We start from the raw sequence: 21,666 nt of genomic DNA, 5'->3' as shown, positions 1-21,666 counted from the left end.
GAACTGACTGAGGAAGGCAAAATAAAGAACACAACTGTGAGAAGATAAAATTGAGGTTACTTTTAGGTATGTTGAGTGTGAAATGGTATCCAGATAGAAACAGCTGATATGAAGTTCAACATATGAGTTATCTAAGAACTTAGGAAAGACATCATGACAAAATAGATTTGAGATTCCTAGCATATAAATAATTGTTGAACTAATGGTAGCAGGTAAGGTTACCCATAAATGTGTATTTATTTAAAAGAATGTTGTGGCTAGAACTTGGGGAAAAGCAACATTTTTAAGAGCTAGCAAAACAAAAGGAGCCAGCAAAGGAGATTGAAGAAGAGTGGTCAGAAATGTTGGAGGAATAGGTGGTGTCAGAAAACCAAGCATGAAAGTAGTTGATGATGTCAAAATATATTAATATGATAATGTTAAAAGTAGTCTTTTGGCCCTTGTGGAAACTAAACTAAGCTAAGCTGATATGCATGTTAAAACATTAAAATGTTTTTATCCTTTGAATGCACATAATAGATATTGACAGAAGCCTGTTGAGTCATATAATTCACGCATACATATTTGAAGTATACTTTAGTGTTCATATATTTTTGTGTATCTGTATATTTGTACATTTCTCTCTTAGATATATTATTTTGTGAACAGAAGTTTGTATTCCACTTTCTTATGTTGGATTCACCTACTTGTTTTCAGACTTTATGTAATTTTTCTTAGTCAGGCAATTTCAAACATGTTGACTAAGTCCTTTCTTTAAAAACGGAGTTTGGGATTTATGAAATGTTTTGTTTGAAAAAGTTCACTGTTGTACAGATATCAGGAAATTAATAAAGATATGTTGAATATTATAATTGCAACTATACCTTAATCACTTAACATGCTCCAATGATTGTACATATTCACGTAGTTTTTAAAAGACACAAACCAAAGTAATTGTTAAAATAGAAGCAAAAGTACAAGAGTGGACCCTTCTGAGAATGAATTGCACAGGCCTTATCCCATCAGGAGTTATGTAGGGAAATCATTAACCTGCTCTCCTTTCTTTCCCCCCTCCTCTTTGGTTTTGTTTTTTTGTTTTGTGGTAGTCTGACCCTTGGTTATCATTACAGAACTATGGAGGTGCAATGAGACCCCCACTGAATGCTTTAGGTGGCCCTGGAATGCCTGGAATGAACATGTAAGCAAAATGCTATATTATCCTGTAAAATGTTCTCTTTTCTGTCTTCTAAAGTCACACCAATATGTAACAAAATTTAAGCTCAATTTCTGTGTAGTATAAAATGAAACTGTAGTATAAATGAACTAAACATGAGCTGTAGCATTTGCTTCATTTTCACAACATATTCTCCATGTTTTTCTTCCTTCCCTTGCAACCCTTAATTTTTTTCCATTTTCAAATGCCAACTTTTAGCCTGATTTTCATGTTTATCATAAAAATGAGTCTTTTATAAATAAGCACATAATATTTATGTGTTCCATACAAAAGTATGAAGAGATGATGACGCCGGGACCATGACTTGACTTTACAGAAGTAGACAATGGAATATAGTTCATTTTAACACATATAGCGTGATTCCTATGAGTTTTAAGTTCTTATAAATATATATATGTCCTTAGTTTTGCTTTTTTGGGACCATTGTTAACCCAGGAAGAAGTCTCTCTGTTAGTTTCTTCTTTATTAAAGCAACTTCCATAGTATACTTTCTTTTGAAAATTCAAAATATACTTAGGGAGTAAACTAACAGTTTTTTTTTGTTTTTTTACAGAAAGGGCCTTTCAAGCCCAAAGAGAGTACTTGCTTCTATCAGCCAATATAATGCAATTTGTTAAGGAAGTTTTATTTAGTTTTCATTATCTTACTTGCCCTCAAAGTTCCATTTGCACCCAGAACTTGTGAATGACTTTCATTAATTGATTAGAGGATCCAATTCCATGATGTAGCCTAAAGAAAATTTATCAGAAATAATGAAAGAGCTCTATATAGGGTTCTGGGTAGTCTCCTCTAATATATTTCCCATTAGTCCATGTTTTGGTTACTTACCTATCAAATTAAACTCTGCCATCATTTAATAGCATTGAATATATACTGAGGTGAGCTCTTTTGATGTACATAGGGATTTGTTTAAGTTTCTGGAACCATTTTCATGGAAAGCAGTTTTGCCTAAAATAGAAAATAGGTTAATAGGTGGATACCAGCCAGGCTCAAAACTAACAGAACAAGGGGAAAAAGTAGGTCAAATTTTCCTATCATGTCTTCTTACTTTTAAAGTAAAAATGGATAGACATGAAGTCTGACTTTTCTTAAATCCCTCAAAGGTTTAGGCTTATTAATGGTTTCTACAAAAAGGAGTGATATCTTGTGCTTATATCAAAAGCTGAAACTCTTAACAATAGGATTTAGATACATATAAAATTTACCTACCTAAGATTCTGACTTTAAAATGGAATGCCTTTTAAAGAATAATTTTGAATACTATGTATAGATGTAAGAAGTATACATTTTGAATGCTATGATCAACCCAAAATTCTCTTTAAATGTTAAGAATGTATCTAATATCATTTTGTAGTGATGTGGTCCACTTTAGATCAATGCAGTTTTGCTAGTATAGAGGAAAGTTATTCTCCTGTGACTGTTGAGAGACTCAAATAGCTGCTTAAAATTGACTCATTCCTTTCTCACATACATTTAAACAGATACATAAGGGTACATTTAATTCCCTAGACTATGGAGACTAAAAGTATGGCTGAAAATTTCAAATGATTATTTTTGTTCATATTTGGGTTTCTCATTTAAATATACCCAGATATTTTAAAATATTTTTATTACATAATATTTTACTATTTATGTAATATCTGGTTTTTAAAGAGCCTTTAAGCTTTACAGACTCAAATTTCCATTATTTGTTACAGTTGACTGTTATTTGGAGTCTTATACCATTTTCAGTTTTCTGTAAATTAGGATTCAAGGACAATGAAATCACAGATATTTCCATCTAACAGGGAAAGTTCTGAAGTATGGAAGGTCCAACCAGAGAGACTCATTCTCTTATTGATATTGGCCCCAAGAAAGCAAAAGTGAATTTAATAATAAAACATATTATTGTCTCCATTGTACTCAATAGAGTAAATTTTATTGAAATTCACTTCATAATTTATTATTGTTAAAACAAACTAAATCTTACTGTATTATGGCAAGTAAGTATTTCTAACTGGAATTATGGCTTCCTTCATGTCACTGTTTTACATGTTGGCTAACTTAAAAATTAAAGGAAAAGGCATTAGAACAGTGTTACCTTAGGCTATGTTTTTAAGAGTCTAAGATATTTGTGTGTTGGGATCAGGAGGGATCTACTGGAGGATCATATCTGGATGAGGTTTCTTTAGTTCATCACTTTTTATTATTTGACACCAAAGTATAATGACAGTAAAGAATACCAAACCCCAGTCATTAAAGTAACTAAATACCATAGTCTAACTGCAGCTTTCTCTCTTATATTGACACCAAACCATTTGGAACAAAATTCTGATAATTTTGTTGTTAAAAAACTATTGGTGACCTCTAAAGAAAATAGTTATTCTGATATGATTTTTACATTTCCATGCTCCAAACTCAGGATAAATCATACATAGTGTCACCTAAAATTAAAATGAGTATACTTTAATGTTTATATAACTAGTATTATATATTTAGAAAAAAAATTTAATATCAATTTCAGTAGTTTAAAGTAGAATTTACAAACAACAGCCACAATGTAAATTTTTTCAAATGCATTATAGATTATTTTTTAAAGAAAACTATATTTCTAAATAAACTACATTTTTACAAATTTCAAAAGAGTGTAGGATTCAGTATTAAAATATTTCTAATTCAACTTTGTATACCTTGCTATTTTATAGAAACTAAGAGGACAAATAATTTCAAAGGATCTAGACTTTCTTGTTCTAAATCACATCCTATAGAATTATAAAGTTTGTATAGTTATTATCTCGAAATGACTGAATTACAGAAGAGAATTTTTCTCTTTGGTTGCCTTGATTTAATCATATCCATACACCCTTACCAAGAATTAAAGACTTCTTTTAAATTTCATTTTTCTCTTTATTTTTAAATGAGGCTAACCTGATTCTACTTCAAACTATACTTATGTAGAAATGTACATTCAAAATAATGCCTGTGTTATAGTTTGTAGATTACTCTTTTGATAATACTGATGGCCCTCAAAAGGAGTAGGAATTACCGCACTTAAGAAGTTGTTCTAATAGAACTACTCACTACTATAACCCCCACTTTATTTAGCAGTATTTGCAAAACTGAAAATGTTTTCAAACACAGTGGTAATGGTGGGGGAAATTTGGCTTATTCAAATGAATTAACATTTAACCCCTTACACTAAAATGTAATTTAATATGAAATACATGGTGAGCTGAGATTAGATTAGTATTTGTCAAACAACTGAAATGCATAAAAGGTATTTTATGGTTCTTAGAATAAATTTAACATTTAATTTAACATTTAACTTCATCTTATTTAATTTGTATTTACTTAAGTAAAATGTTTAATCATTTTAACATTTAGTTTAGCACATTAACATTAAATAAATTTTTAACTAACAAAATTATTTTATATTTAATATCTCTTATTCATACAGTCCTTGTTTAAACTTAATATTTCAGAATATGAGACTGTCTGCATGTTGTTGCATATAAATTTTTGCCATGATTTGGATATATAGTATATTTTTATGTTGTTTTAAGATAAATATTTTCCAGTTTCTTTACTGTGTTTTATTTAACGTCAAACAAGTCAAGTGTTTTACTTGATCAGCATATATCCTGTGCTTTACCTCAGTTTCTGTCCATTAGGACACTGAATCCTCTATGTAAAATCACCTTTCCAAAGTGTTCCAGTAACTAATTGTAAAGTCGTCATCATTATCCTAGAGAGGAACTATTTCCAGAGACAATACACGTGCCCCTCACCTTCTCCCTGTGCATGATACTTTGACCAAGTCCGTTCTGGTCAAAAGGGGAATTGCACTTGGGCATCCTAATAGAGCCTAAGGACACAATTTTTCATGCCCTTCCCTGCTGTTTACATTCCCGGGGAATCCCAAAATAATACCCAGAACAGTTCTAAATATTACAAGCAAACATGGGTAATATAGCTAACTTGGACAGCCTCTATCTAACATTTAGAACTTTAGGTTTAAGGTCCCTAGAATAAGAATCAGGGGACTTTTTTTTTAATTAAAAAATGTCACAGTGTTTTCATTGAGATTAGAGGGAAAAGGGGAATTTTCAGTGACTCTAATTACAGAAGAACTGCTGACAGTAGTCTACTTTTTATCAGGCAGTATATATTCAAGTACACTTAATACTAAAAAGCAAATGAGCAAGAGATGTTTTTAATTTAATTAGGCATTAATTTTGTTTTAAAAGCTTTATGTTCTTTTAAGCTATAGAATAGGGAACATTCTCCCTTGCCCTAACAAGAAGTAATATATTGACATACATTGGCATAGATTACCTCCTATTTTTCCCCAAGATTTACTCTGGCCACTATCTTGAACTACAATTATGAAAACAAGAAATGTGTTTCCCTTGTTTAATAGTAACCAAATCATCAGTAGCACTGAAAGATAGATTGATATATAGATGTATAAAGTAACATGATATTCTATGCAATTTTTTGAAGAGGAGGCAAATTTAGATACCTACTATGTACATTTATTCATTTGTAGCTTAAGAGCAATCATTTTATGTATAATGATATTTTACAAATAATTTCATTTTCATTTTGAATGATATATGCAGCACTTATTGTCACAATTATCTTTTATATTTATCTCATAATTAGTGATAAAGCTGTTTAAAACAGCTGTAAAACAGTGAAAGTTGTTTGGGAAAATGATATTATTTTTGGATTTTAGAAATAAAAAAGCTGTGAAAATATAGAGAGTAATTTCAGTGCTGGACTAGAACTGCATGGTAACTGAATTATAAATGTTTGTATTTTATGATGTTATTGCTTACTGTGAAACATTCAGAGCGTCAGTTAAAATTTCATTTGTCGTTTTGTCTTACAGGGGTCCTGGTGGTGGTAGACCTTGGCCAAACCCAACAAATGCCAACTCAGTGAGTATACGTATTTTTTCATTTTCTTTGTACTTTGTAGCATTTAACAACAAAAATCTGTTGCTTTTGAAAGCCCTGCAATTGGTTATATTAACCTTATTTTTAAGAAATCATTCAAAAAATATATTTTTATATGTTTTTAGAAAAATATGTGTAACTTTGAAATTATGTGATTTTTTTTCACTTCTAGGTCTAATGTAAACATGCATTCTATGTAGATTACCAGGCCGTCAAAAATAGAGTAGTAATGTGATTTAAGGATACTCTACGGTAGCCTACATTTATCATAAAATTTATTTATCATATAATGAATTCATCTTCTAAAATAACTATAATAATTACTAAGTTGCCAAATAAAATCAATCTCAGTTATTATTATTATATTTGCTGTTCTGGTTACACCTATTTGCTCTCTCGCTGCCCCAAGAAGGAAGTACACATTTACCTTGTGCCTGTGGGCTAAACTGCCATCCTTACACTTGTATCTATGTATCTGACATCATGGGAATTTTCCTTTCAAGTTTTGTGGCCATGATTTGACTGCATAAATATTTTTGTCTCTTATTAATGTCACAAATATAGGCACAGGTTAAAAATTAGGCTTTTAATCTTAAAATTAATATTGGTATTATTTTAAATTTAATGATCCTGGAGATTTTTTTCTTGACTTTTGAAACCTTGAGTTCTTCAATCTGTGAGAGAGCTCTGCTCTGTACATTTGTGTAGTATGTGCACTGCACAAAGATGCCTGAGTCTAGGGAGTCAGAAGGAGGCTGAAATGTAGCTGTTTTCCACTTGTGAAGTCTATGGATTATCTGCCCAGAAGGGATGCCTTTTGCCAACATGCAGAGGTACCTTCACTGACTAGCAGTGGCCTTAATGCTAAGTAAACATGAAACTGATTCAATGTTTAATGTTAATTTAAACTTAAAGAAAATTTAAAGTGAGGTGTGGGTGGTATAGAAAGAATCATCCTGAATCTATTGCTATTCTAAAGCAGAAATCACTTTCTTCTCAATTAAGTAACTGTCATATTTTTAGAGAAAACATTTACTTTATATTATCTGCCTATCTCTTAGTTTCAATAGCTATGACAGTTGCTAATTAAATAATATTGTTTGGGGTGGAGAGAGTGGTGTTGCTGCTTCCGTTTGGGTCTTCAGTTCACTATTTAAGTTCAACAAATCTTCTAAGATACTGTTTTACCTGATTATGTTGTAATATGACTATCTTTTCTCCTCCAAATTTCTTTTAGTCTGCTTATATGCTTTTGACTAGTTCACATTTCTATTTGACCTTTGTTATATATGCCTTTCAAATTTCAAGATTTCACTTTAAAAAGGCATCTAACTAGCAGCTCAAGATACTTTCTTTGAACTCCCCATTAAAATACCCATAAAGGTTCAGAAAAACAATTTTTTAATAACAGTGAAAACTCTGCAAATCTTATTGTCAGAATCTGGAAAGAATTTCTATTATCTACATGTCTGATGAAACTGGGTTAAAAAGCACAATCGATGACCCACCTTAACTAGTAAGCCTTCCTGCCTAGAAGCAAGAGGACCCTGTCTCCTTCCTCATTGCCAGCTCAGCCAGCCATCCCCTCCACTGCCCACCTCCTGCAGGACCTCCTTTTGTATGCTTATCTGGAGATACTATCCTCCAAAAGCCACCAAGGAAGGTGGGCAGTATATGATATTGAAGGCGGTGCATTGTACCTAGCGGGTATGTTATCCAAGTGAAGAGTATTAGATGGAGGCATAGATGAGGAGAGAGTTATGCTTTCTGATCATTTTTAGTTTTTAGATACCTAAACAACTCTTGGGGATTTCACAGAGCCGAGCACGTGGATAGGAAAATGTACTATATCAGGGCAGACCCTCTGCATTATTTTAAACACTAGGTGTTAGGGAAGGAGCTGTGCATATCAACCTACTGAACAACCACTGTGAAACGGGCATTTGGCCAGCACACATGTAGGCACATAATCAAGTTAAAGCAGTCCCTTCTGTTAATATATACCACATATGGGTACACTTTCCCCCAAAGAATTTGAATAGGGAAAAGTTGTGAAGGAACACCTATACTTTTCTCTTTGGAAAAAGAAAGGAGCCATCATCCTGAGCACAGAAAGGAAAAGCATTCCTCTGAATATGATAGATTATGAGAAGAAAAAACCAAAGACAACTGATGACTTTCTAGCAAAAACATAAGGCTTACATGAAACAAAGCAAAAGTATTAAAGAGAGATTCTTTTCCTCTAAACACCATTGATTATGTTGTAGTGACAATTTATCTGTATTATTTTGAATTCCAAGTTCTTTGGACTTTTTGTCCGTATTTAAAATTACAAATACTTTTCATTTGCTATCAATACAGTAAGCCTCTGGCTCCTCAGGGCAGCACATTAAAGTAGTTGGTGGTTTTGTTTTTGCTGTTTCCAAATATGTTTTATATACTTTTTTTTCTTTTAAATACTTTGTGTTTCCTAAAAACAAAGACATCTTTCATAACCATAGTATAAGGATCAAAATGTAAAAATTAATATTGATGTAATCCATTTTCTAAGCTGTACACCTTATTTTGATTTCACCAGTTGCCTCAACAATATTCTTTGTAACAAAAGAAAATCCCAGTTCACTTGCTGCACTCATCTTGTCATGTCTCTTTGTCTCCTTTAACCTGGAACAGTTCCCTTTTGTCTTTCGTAAACTTGGAGTTTTGTTGACTGCAAGCCAGTTATTTTGTAGAATGTCCCATAAGTTGGTCTTGGCTGATGCTTCCTCATGATTAGATTCATGTTATATATATTTGGCAGGAATCCACAGAAGTAATTTTGTATTTTGCTCAGTGCGTCATTTTAGGGGGCATATGATAGTGATTTATCTATTACTTGTGATGTTAACTTTGCACTTAGTTAGATGATGCTTGTTAGGTTTCTCCTAGCTTGTTAAATTACTATTTTTCCCTTTGTAATTTTCAACCTGTGAAGACATACTTTGACACTATCATAAAGATTGTACTTTAATCTGCTACGTTTAGTATCCATTGATGAATCTCGCCTGAATCGGTTTTTTGCTATGTTGGTTGCCAAATGTCTATTTTCTAATTCTGTCTTTCCTTCTCCACTTACTAGTTGACTTTCTACTATAAGAGATTTTCTTTCTTCTCCAATAATTCATGTAATCTGATGTACTCGTGGATTCTTACCTTGTCCAATAGGTTTTTTAATACTAAAATCATTTCAGATTTGTCCAGTTAAAACCCTTTCAGCCTGGATCATTTGTCCTTTTGACATGTCCCTATTATTCTTTGAGCATTTTGAAGCTCATATTTTCCCAGCCTTAGCCTTCGAAACAGCCATTTTTTAAGGGTCCCTGGTTCCTTTCAGTGGAGAGTGGTATTTAGAACCCATTGGAGTGATCTAGCTTCTAACCCTCTCAACCAACAGAACTAGGATACAGATGTATGTATATACACACACCCACACACATCTATATCTTTCTGTATCTCTACATATTAAAACCATGAGTGCACACTGCAGCACTATTTATAATAGCCAAGACATGGAGCAACCTAAATGTCCATCAACAGATGTATGGATAAAAGAAGATGTGGTACATATATACAGTGGAATATTACTCAGCCATAAAAAAGAATGAAATAATGCCATTTGCAGCAACATGGATGGACCTAGGGATTATCATACTAAGTGAAGTAAGTCAGACAAAGACAAATATCATGATATAACTCATACGTGGAATCTGATTTTTAAAAAATAATACAAATGAACTTATTTACAAACAGAAACAGACTCACAGATATCGAAAACAAACTTATGGTTACCAAAGGGGAAACGTAGAGGGGAGGGATAAATCAGGAGCTTGGGATTAAAATATACACACTACTATATATAAAATGGATAATCAACAAGGATCTACTGTATAGCACAGGGAACTCTACTCAATATTCTGTGATAACCTGTATCAGAAAAGAATCTGAAAAAGAATGAATCTATGTACATGTATAACTGAATCACTTTGCTATACACCTGAAACTAACACAACATTGTAAATCACCTGTAATCCAATAAAATTTTTTAAAAACCCCGTGAGTGCACACTGGTGCTTCAACTTCAATTCAGTACAACAGAGTTCATTCTAGACTTTCTGCTTTCCAGGTTTATACCTCACTTCTCTGACAGTGAGAAATCTACCAACCATTATCCACAATACATTTATTTATCTGCTTAATCTTTATCTTTACATAGTTTTGTCATATACAAGTGTTTTGATCAAAAATGTTTTTGGCACTGTTTTGCATGGCAGCAGGAGAAACATTTTTAGGACAGATTTATGTTTTTAATTCAAAATAAGAGTATGATTTTTTAACTTCCTTCACTCTAAGCATTACAGTACTGGCCTCAGATTCTTACTTGGAAGCTTATTTACAAGTCTGCCAACGATTTTTTTCTTTTTTATGTTTTTCACAAAGAACTGTGCATTTGGGTTGAACTATAAAGCAAGTTCTAATCATTAAGTAGCAAGCACTTTTATCAAAAATATCTTAATTAGCTTTGTCTGCAGACACTTGATTACAAGGTATAGAAAACTAACCAAACTAGGCTCATATTGAAAGAGAATATTACTGGATCATGTATCTGAAAAGTCCAGATATAAATTTGCTTTGGGGTACATTTGGTTCCAAGTATTCAAATAACATCATCAGACACTGCCTCTATTCATTGCTTACCTTTGTTCCACTCATCTGGCAAGAAGGCCCCGTGAAGCTCCAGATTTATATCCTCACAGCTCCCTGTTGAGTACAAAAGAGCGCAACTCTATCAGTTAAGCACAGGTATTGGGAATAACTAACTGAACTGGATTCACTTAGCTTGGGTACATAGACTCATTCATGAACCAGTTATGTACAGTGCTCTATTGGCCAGGCCTAGGTCACACACCTACTTCCTGAGCCCCACCTGAGCCACATGGAAAAATAAGGGAGGTATGGGTTCAAAGAGAATTCAAGGAATTGTTGGCAAAAGAGGTGATAGGCAGAAACAACAAACGTTCAGTATAGCATTGTATTCATCAACTCACTAGCTGGACAGATAGAAGAGAATACCCGTTTAAGGAAAAATGAGGGTCTACTACAATGATTAAGCCTAAGAGAAATACAAATATTTTACTCCAAATAGGCTCTGCCCTGTACAAATAGATGCTCATTTTTTTAAAAGAGCATTAAAAAATAATAGGATATTTTCAACTTTACACTGACACAGATACTGTCCCCCTTGTGATTTCTAGTGAACTGAATTTCAGTGCTTTTAAGGTAGTTTTGAAATTCACAGTTGATGAAAGCTACTTAGCTAAAATATAAAGCTACTTAGCTAATCATTTTCTTAATGAAGCCAAAAAACTTCTAGTTATTCTTTTGTTCCCCCTACCACAGCACCAGTCATGGATATTAGGAGTCAGAATATTTCAGAATATTTGGATTGTTGTCACAGCTCTTGAATTTTCTGTCTAGCTCAACCAGACAATACATATGGCCCTTAATTTTATCATCTGTCAAATAAGAGATTCTTGTTCTATGATTGTGATCCTCTACCTCTCTGGTCTTGCTTATCTTCTACATCTGCATTTTCATCTTTCATTTCATATTAATGGTTATTTTGTATAGCATATGGGAAGGGGGTGGAGGGAGGAGATTAATTACATTGGGAAGAATCTGGTCACTAGAGGTGGAGAAAGGCCTGGACAAAAGTAAAGAGAAAGGGAAATGCAGGCAATGTGTGAGAAAAATTATTAGATTCTTAGTGGCTGGGAACATAGATTTGGAAGGCAAACCTGGAAAAAGAAAAATGAAACCATGATGTGTTCAGGGCTCTGAATGCTGAGAAATCTGGAATTATCATCTATGTGGAACAGAGCTGTGTTTTAGGAAGATAGTATATAAAATGGATACATAGGGAAACAATATTAGGAGAGTATAGTAACAGACCTTATAAAATGTTGTCAGAGCCTAAGGTGAAAGCAGTGGAGAAAGGATGGCCGAGATAAATGTCACACATAGAATCAAAAATACCTGGTGACTTTTTGGATTTGAGGATAAAGAAAGTGAAGAAGTTGAAGGTGATTTCAAGTCTTTGAACATTATAACATAATGTGTTATAATTTAAATCTATAACCTTCAACCTCTGCTGAGTCCTCACTGATGTGTGACCAGCAATTTTTTTTAACTCTTCTTTAGTTGCCTGCCTTTCCTGCACTTCTTATCTTTGGCCCCTTCTCTATTAGCTAAACTTGTCTCATATTTTATAGAGGAAAAAAAAACAAAACACCATTAGACTCAAATTTCTTCAAATTCTACCCTTACCTCCAATATTATAAGACGTTTAATGGTTTTTCTTTCCGCTTGTCTCAGAAATGTTCTTCTCAATGCTAACTATTTTATCTGTTCTCTTTATTCTGTGTCTTGATGTCTCTACATATCTTGCTCATTCATTTTCTAAAGGAGTTTTCGTCAATCCCTTTCCATTGGCTGGAACTTTCCCTAACACCGTGCCAATGAACAAAATCCCAAGACAACCTTAAAACCCCCAGTCTTTCACTCCTCTAGAGTTGGGAGGGAGCAACTGATAGAAAACTTCTCTCAACCCTTCCTCAGTCTCAAACCACCATCCAGTGTCTCTCACACATTGAATCCCTCACCACCATTCTCCTGGGCAGTGAATTCCTTGATCCTCTTTTCTGTTTCATTACTATGTGGTAGTGCAGTGCCTGAAATATAACAGGTGATGGACGAAGATTGATTGAATTGACTTCTCAACTGTTTCAATTCCCATGAAAAGTACTTTTCTGAAGGTTACTAGTGACCTTCTACTTACCAACCAAAAATAATGACTTATTTTCTGTCCCCATCATACCTGACCTTTGAAATATTTGACACCTTGGTTTTGTTTAAATGTCTCTTCATTTCTTTTCTTCATTTAAATAATGTTTATTTTTTTTCCATATTTGTACTAGCATATTCCTTTTTATTTTTTATTCTTAGGTGTGTCACAGAAAGGTTGAAAGACTTGAGCCTGACAGAGCTCAAAAATAAGCCCAGTTTAGGCATTTCCTAGCCAAGCTGCCCCCACTCCTTGCTTCTTTTTTTTTTTTTTTTTTTTTTTTTTTTTGGCGGTAAGCGGGCCTCTCACTGTTGTGGCCTCTCCCGTTGTAGAGCACAGGCTCCGGATGCGCAGGCTCAGCAGCCATGGCTCACGGGCCCAGCCGCTGCGCGACATGTGGGATCTTCCCGGACCGGGGCGCGAACCCGCGTCGCCTGCATCGGCAGGTGGACTCTCAACCACTGCGCCACCAGGGAAGCCCTCACTCCTTGCTTCTTGAAAGTCTAACTTGCTTGACTTTTTATCAGATATTTTCTCCTGATTTTCCTCCAGTCACATTATCCGCCCTTTCTTAACTGGTAATGTTCTTTAATTCCAATCTTGGGCTTTTTCTTTTTTTTTTTATTTTAACATTTTCAACTATCACTAAATCTAATCAAATCCTAAAGTCTTGTGCCCAGCACGAAATGTAAATTTACTCAATTGAAGCTTTATCTCTAGGCCTGATCTCAAATGAGTTCTAGACCTCTGTTTCCAAATATCTGTTGATCAGATCTAACTCAGTGTCTATTAGTGCTTTCCAATTCAACATGTCAGGTATTCCCCAAACTTGTTCCCCACTTCCTAAATATCCTATATATAAATTAGTAGCACCATCATCCACCCAGTCAGCAAGTTGGAAACCTCAGAATCACCTTAACTTCTCCCTTCCCTTGTCCACCACACCCAGTTTGTCATCAAGCCCTGCGGAATACATCTGTGAAAAGTCTGTCAAATTCTCTTACTCCTACTTATCTTAATCAGCCCTGCCTGGAACACTTTTTACCATCTCTTGCCTAGACTTTTTGCAATGGTCTCCTAAATTATATTCATGTTCCATAATGCCTCTAGAGTTATCTTACTAAAACATAAATTTGAACATGTCTCTCTAAAACCTGTGACTCCCTATTTCCAACAGCATAAATTCAGTCTGACCATACAGCCTCATCATTTACCACAATCCCCTATACATCCCATACTACAGCAACTGTGTAAAATTACATATACCATTTCCCTAATAAACTGTGTACTTTCACATTTCTTTTTCAAATGCTGATCCTTCTCTTTGTCTTTCTAATGGACCCCCACCCTCTCTAAGTCCTAGCTGCCCAGCTCAAATACGTCTTCTATACCCACACAGTACTTCTACCTACATTGTCATATTTTGTTTCTCAGGCTAGGCTGGCAGATGCTGATGTAATTTACAAGAGTGCAGGTTCCATAAAGTGCTAGGGGTAGGAGCCCAAATCCTCCTTTCTCTTAATGAGGGCAACAAAGATTATGAGGTAGAAACAGTGAGTGTAAGCCAAAATTATAAAGAAGAATTGTGATGGGATAAGATGCTGATTGGAATATAGAATGTTATTTGTGAGTGCCATGAGGAACAAGAAAAATGTCAGTCAGGAAAGTTGTTTAGATCTCTGTGCAAAAACTTTTAGGATGTATTCGTGCTCAGAAATGGAAAAGGGGGGTATATTGGAAAGGAAAGGCAGTGAGTGTAAATTCCAGAGATCTAAAGAGTGGTTAGATCATATCTTGAAGTTGCTTAAGTATGTCGGTAAGCAATAGAGGCAGAAGAACATGAGCCAGGTGCTAAAGTTGTAAGGAGATGAAAACTGGAGCCAACAGATAAGTTGGTGATTTGGAGAGGGCAGGTGCACATGTTTAAAATAATAAGCAGAGGATGGATAGTAGATCATGAACTGCAGAGGACCCTAGAGAGCAAAGCTATATTCATTCACCAAGTCGAGTAAATGTCTGCTGCCATAGGGATCCGCATACTCATAGAAGTGATCGTCACCACTAGTGATACTGGACACTCCGGTAACGGCCACCTGCAGTGCTGAGTTACCCATAGGTGGACCAACCAGAGGCTCAGACACCTGTGGTCTGTGCTTAAGGCAAAGCAAGGATACCAAACGATGAGGAGAGAGCTTTCAAATAGCTCAATATTAAAATCAAAGGAAAACCATAACTTTGTTGTATTTCTTTCTGCTTACTTTATTATTTCATATTATTCATGTTTAATTATCAGGAAAAAGTTGGGGTGGAGGGAACATTTAGGTAGAGGCATTATAATCTTTTCACCACTCTTAAGGTCCTATTTTGGCCCTGGCTGTCCTACTCCAAGAAGACAGTAATTTACTGGCTTTTTTCAGAATAAGGCAAAAATATCTCTTCTGGATGTGCAGAAGGATGTAAGCTAGTGAGCTTGTGTGAAAAAAGAATATTTGGATTTAACTTCTCTATTAATATCCACAGTTAAGGGGTTATTTTTAAATATATGTTTTCCAGTTTTCATTTCTTAAATTATCATAGCAATGTCATATTAATACCTTCTAATCTCTAGAAAAGAGCTTAGTTAGGAGCTTGATTTGAAGGGAAAGGGAATATGTTACCCATATCTGACCCAAAAACAAAATCTTTTGCATTCATTATATTGTTTTCTAGAAGCTAATTAGAAAGGAAAGGGGGGGGTAAAGTGAGGTTTTTATATCAAGTATTGACTACTGCATGAATATAGTAGCCTGAAACCTGTCTTAAAAAAAAATAATGTATCCCAGAATGCACATAAATTAGAAATTGCATCTGTAAAGACTACTATTTGAAAAATTCTGGTTTCTGGTTTTTAGCTGCACAAATATATATCTTTGTAATTACAAAATAAGTGTCATTGTATCAAGCAGTGAGTACAACTGCCCTGAAATCAGTATAACTTGAAGCTGTAATTCTAAATTTCTCTTGACTAAAATCCTCTCTTTTTTGTAAATCAAGATAATTCTGCATTTTATTGAGTTTTCTAGCACTCAGACATATATAAATGCCTTTATCCTTTGTGATAAATTTTAAACCCTGACAAAAGTTAGAAAATAGATTCATTTTAGGTCAGTCTCCTTACTGCCACATGAATCAAAATATGTATATTTTTTGTCCTGTTCATGTTCCAGATACCATACTCCTCAGCATCTCCTGGGAATTATGTAGTAAGTATATTTGGGTTTGTTTGCTCATAAGAATTGATGTTATGTTCTATTTGGGCAATGAAATAGTTGTCCAGATGTTAAGAAGAGCCCCTGTGTGTTGGCCAAGAAATGAACATCTGATTTGTATTGAGTTGTTTCGTCTGCCAACCTCAGTACATATGTTGATGTTCATTAGTGAAACAGTTATCAATCTGGCCAAAATTGCCCTGAGTACTGTGTTTTACTTCAGCATATGTTTCTGTAAACCATTGCAATACACTGTCCAATCATGAAGAAAGCCATCCCAGTTATGCAATGATATGCTTGAATTTGTAGTTCTTCAGAATGATCTACACTCCCTCCCCACCCCACTTGCCATACACAAAGTCTAAGAAGACATTAAACTTTCTCCTAATCACAAAGAGAATTAGATAGCAGAATAATGACTAGTAATTTGGAGGAGGAGGGCTAGTTTCATTCTTAGAAACCGAGACCACTTATTCTTCTTATCCCTTAGTACATGTTAAAAATTTCCAATTATTTACATTCGTCAAATTAGCAGGTTTTACGTGACCTCTTGAACTTGCAAATGACCTTTTAACCATCATCACATTATAATCCTTGCTGTATCTCAAGGCCATCATAAAAGATAATTTGCTTATAATATTTAGAGGGAAATGCCTAACGGAGTAGCAAGGGTAAAACGGTAAAAAGAAAAATCTTTCCTAAAGAACTTTTCAGAGGTGGTGGTTAACCTGAGTAGGAAGAAAGGAGTACTTAGGAAGAAGATCAACACTCATTTTACCCTCCATGGAAACAGTGATCTGTGAGCATAGCGAAAAGCACACGCTGTTTTGGACCTGTGAACTTAGTGCTCATATTCCTTTAAGCTATACAAGCTAAGCAAGTCTAAGTTTTTGCACAATCTCTATGAAAGTAAAAAAGTTTGAGTAAAACCTACTTTTTCTTAAAGTCAATTAAAATTAAGCTTGATATATATAGTTTTATGAAATAACAGACTTATTTGAAAGTAAATTTAAGCTGTTTAATAAACAGAAATACATACATTATTTGAAATAATTAGTGGGTTATGTCTGTGCCCTCCAAATGAAGCAGAAATTTAGCCAATTAATAGTTTATTTGACTACTGTAAGTCTGAACATTCTAAAACTCATTGCCTGAATTATCCATTTGGGTTGCATGAAATAACTGAATTAACTTGAGTCACCTAACATCCATTTCAAATTGACTGTGTACCTACAGCCTTAGAAACCCTCACATCAGTCAGCATTACCTCTCATTTCTAATTGATGTGATAGCTGAAGGTACAGTGCTGAAGGTACAGTTGATGCTGGTAAAAGAAACAGCATCAATGTATTTTTTTAAACATATGAATATCTTTTGATTTTCAGTTGCCTATAAAAACCAGTGATACAAAAATGTAAGAAAATTACAGTAAACTAAATCACAGATACACATGAATGATTTCTATTGTATGGGATTTGTAAAGGCCTTATTAAATGGTTTCTCCTTAACCTCCTTATATCTGATGTCATTAAGCCATGAATCATAAATCACCGTTACAGGCTCATTGTTTTTGGAAACTTGTCAAAAACAATCTCAACATATTTAAGCTAAATTATATTTTGCATAACATTGAAATGATTGTGCATTCAAAGAAAATAAATTATGGAGAAAATGTATTTCCTCTGCTGTTTTCAAACTGGATTATTATAAAGTCTAACTTCTGTTTTTCCTTATATTGTTTAATGCAATGCCTTATTTTTACTGAAATTTTGTGTAATTATTTAGGGTCCTCCAGGAGGTGGAGGGCCACCAGGAACACCCATCATGCCTAGTCCAGCAGGTATTGTAATCGAACTAGCCACATGGGCATTTGATTCTTAGAGTAAAATCACAAAATACAGAAATTGTTATGAAAGAAAGTTAGTAGTATTCTTTACTTCATTGGTGGTTTCATAAGTTGAGTAGAGGTAGCAAGTAGGAAGAAATAGTGTTCTTAAGTAACTATTGTCCAGTTACTTTAAGCATTTAGAAAACTCCTGTTGTGTAGGTAATAGATTTAATCATAATGAAAACTGTGTTGATCTGTATGAATTGCCCAATAATTTATCTGACTAAAAGTTTGCTTGAGACTGTGGAAAAGATCCAAATCTCACAACTTAAGAAAAATTCTGCATAAGTAACACATGAAATACATGGATCCATTAGGTTTAATACAGCAAATCAGACCCACCATATCTAGCATCTAAGAATGATGTGGACGTGCTTACAATATCATTTATCCTACACGTCTATAGGTATGTATTAGTTAGCTAACCCACTATGTAGTGGGGAAAGTTTTTTAACCTTTTAAACCAAAATACTTTAATATTCCTGGAGTCATGTAGTTATTTTAAGTATCTCTTTCCTTTGAGACTTTAATACAAACTATTAAATGTGTTGTGTCTTGAGGCCTCTAATGGTAGCACAGCCCTCCTAGAAAGCTCCTGGCAACATGTAGCAAGAGCTGTGAAAAAGCTCATACCACTTGACACTATAATCCTACTACTAGAAATGATTGGAGGTACAATCCAAGAATCATGTAGAATGATGCTCATTTGTTATAGCCAATAGTAAAATGATAGAAACAACCTTCATGCCTAATCTGATTTTAGTGATATTTTTAAATTAATGTTTTATGGTCTAAAATGTGGCCATTAAAATTATTATCAAAGAAATTTTAATGACACGGAGAAATAAATGTTCATGGTTTAATACAATATGATCACAGTGTTATTTTAAAATATATTACCCTGAAATCTGGGACTTCCCTGATGGTCCAGTGGTTAAGACTCCGTGCTTCCACTGTATAGAGCATGGGTTTGATCTCTGGTTTGGGAACTGAGACCCGGAAGCCGCACGGCATGTCCAATAAAAACTAAAATATATTACCCTGAAATCTAAAAAGTAGATAACAAAGAAATAGACTAAGACTTTGTCAGTTTTAACTTCTGGGTAATGAAATATATGGGAAATTTTTATAATTAGAAAATATTTTTTTATTATGTTGCACTGTTAAATTTGTATGTTCTTACGAATTTGTTGAAATCTAAGGTACACAGAAGTTTGAAATTAAATATCATTAGTCATACCAATCAATATTTTTAAGTTTTGAATCTTTAATTCAGAAAAAGCATAAATTTGATGATTAATTCAAAATTTTACTTTGCCTCACTAACTCTTTGGAATATTATCATAAATATTTCATGGATCTCTGTCCTCAGAACATCTTCAGTGAAGTGAAACAAAATTCATTGAGGATAGAAGTATATGAACTGAACATCTTGCCCACATTTGCAATCCTTTTGGTGAAGTTAAGGTTTAATTTATGAAGGTAGCATGTGATTAATAAATACTTCACTACATACTCAAAGAAAGTTTTTGGAGTAACACTAAACTTTTCAGGTGATAAGTAATCTGATCACTTCTTCCTTTCAATCCAGAAATTGCCACCAGTATATCTTGCTCGCTTTTCTGCCTATTCTTTTATGTACTCATCCCTTATCACAGTCAGTCCTCTAATATGAAGCCAATATCCCCCACTCTCCAAAAAATAGGTGCCAGAATATCTAAAGTTTTTTCTGTGTATAAAAATAAATCAGACATTTTCTAAAAAATACCAACCTTATTCACTCAATGTTTTTTCATTTTCAGATGCAATTATATTTGATTGGTCTTAAAAGCAATAAAGTTTTCTTTCCGCATATTTTAAAATATACAGCCCATTTTCCTTTCAAATTAATTGCTAAAATTAGTTAAGTAAAATTAGTAAGGCTAATAAAGGTGAAAAACCATTTGAAGGTTTCCTGTGTTTAAAAAACAATTCCAGGGCTTCCCTGGTGGCGCAGTGGTTGAGAATCCGCCTGCCGATGCAGGGGACACGGGTTCGTGCCCCGGTCCGGGAAGATCCCACATGCCGCGGAGCGGCTGGGCCCGTGAGCTATGGCCGCTGAGCCTGCGCGTCCGGAGCCTGTGCTCCGCAACAGGAGAGGCCACAACAGTGAGGCCCGCATACCACAAAAAAAAAAAAAAGCAATTCCAGCTTTTCTGAAAGATACATTTTTATGGGATAGAATTTATGCCATGAATTGAATCTAAGTTAGTAGATATTTATTGTTTATAGTACACAACATGAGTAAGATATGGTCCCTTTCCTCCTCTCAAATAAATTATAACCTAGTTTGAAGCAGGAGGGAAAAATAATACAAAATATTAACTATAATGCAAAGCAGAATTCAGTGGTAGAGGAGCACTCACATTTTTAAGTATCAGGGGAAAACTTCATGGAAGAGGTAGTGTTGGCAATGGGCCTTGAATAGTGAGAGTATAATTTCAGTAAGCGGAGATTGTGTAGAGAAGATGCTCAGAGGAAGAAAGAACAAAAATAAGGTGATAGAAAAGGATGATCATGTGCAAGAAAGAACAAGTAGCCTGGGTTGACAGGAGTGTAGTGTACATAAGGATGTAAAAATAGTTAAGGCCACAAAAGTAGATTAGGAGCTTAGTATAAACAAACAGAGGTCAACCAGAGGTGGGCATTTCAACTTTCTCAACAATATGATGTATTAATCTAGAAGTAAAAAATAATATTTAGGTTTATGGATCACTGTTTACAAACAAAGTATAAATGGCATCTAACCTACTCTAAAATAATAAATTAACGTCTAATAATCACAAAACAAGAGGAAAAGTAATTGCCCATTTCTCACTCTATCGTTATTATGGGAAAGCAAATAATTTTTTTTTCAATTAATTTTTATCTTCTGCCTTGAATCAGTACAAAACATTTGAAAAACATCTTTTTCAAAATAGAGGCCTGCAACATTATATTTAAGAGAACTATATAATTGTGGAAAAATAGAAAAGCATTTTATAATTGATAGTTCCTAAATATAAAATATTAAGCCTTTCACTCTAGGCTATACATTATAAACACATATACTCAGAGACTTAATTAGGATTAGCTAATAGACATGAAATGTAAAATGTTACATATATTTATGTGGATATACACTACAGTTATTTTTATTATAATGAATCAAAAATAAAATGAATGAAAATATTTTTGTCAAAAGTTGTACTAGTGGAAGCTGGCTTTTACTTCAAGCAAGAGAATTTTCATTCCAGATGTATAGTCTCGTTCTAATATCTTTCTGTGGGAACTAAGCCAGGATATTCCACCAGCTTTTATTAATTTTTAGCTAAATAAACTATTTTTTAAATTGGTCTATAAGAAGCCTAAGGAAATAATAAGTAAAAAGCTACTAAATCTGAATTTTAAGAGATTTCTGTTATATGTATACATATAAATTGCTTAGAGAAATAAAAAAATACCATGTTTTTTAAAGG

At 33.9% G+C, this 21,666-nt stretch overlaps 1 protein-coding gene across 10 annotated transcripts in view; it reads left to right on the top strand.

Moving 5' to 3' along the window:
- Window positions 1-21,666, top strand: part of SSBP2 (single stranded DNA binding protein 2) — a 309,851-nt gene that overhangs the window by 263,937 nt on the left and 24,248 nt on the right. For 6 of the 10 annotated variants that reach the window (XM_067031245.1, XM_067031246.1, XM_067031243.1 and 3 more), the window contains 4 exons: window positions 1,086-1,177; window positions 6,087-6,135; window positions 16,240-16,275; window positions 18,067-18,121. In XM_067031245.1, coding sequence (XP_066887346.1) covers window positions 1,086-1,177; window positions 6,087-6,135; window positions 16,240-16,275; window positions 18,067-18,121 — 232 coding nt within the window. The remainder of the gene's footprint in view (window positions 1-1,085; window positions 1,178-6,086; window positions 6,136-16,239; window positions 16,276-18,066; window positions 18,122-21,666) is intronic. The other 4 variants (XM_059063307.2, XM_067031247.1, XM_059063305.2 and 1 more) reach the window with 1 other exon arrangement.

The sequence above is a fragment of the Kogia breviceps genome, chromosome 4 (genome assembly GCF_026419965.1).
Source record: "Kogia breviceps isolate mKogBre1 chromosome 4, mKogBre1 haplotype 1, whole genome shotgun sequence".
Taxonomy (NCBI): Eukaryota; Metazoa; Chordata; class Mammalia; order Artiodactyla; family Physeteridae; genus Kogia; species Kogia breviceps.
This window is presented reverse-complemented; position numbering and strand designations above follow the sequence as displayed.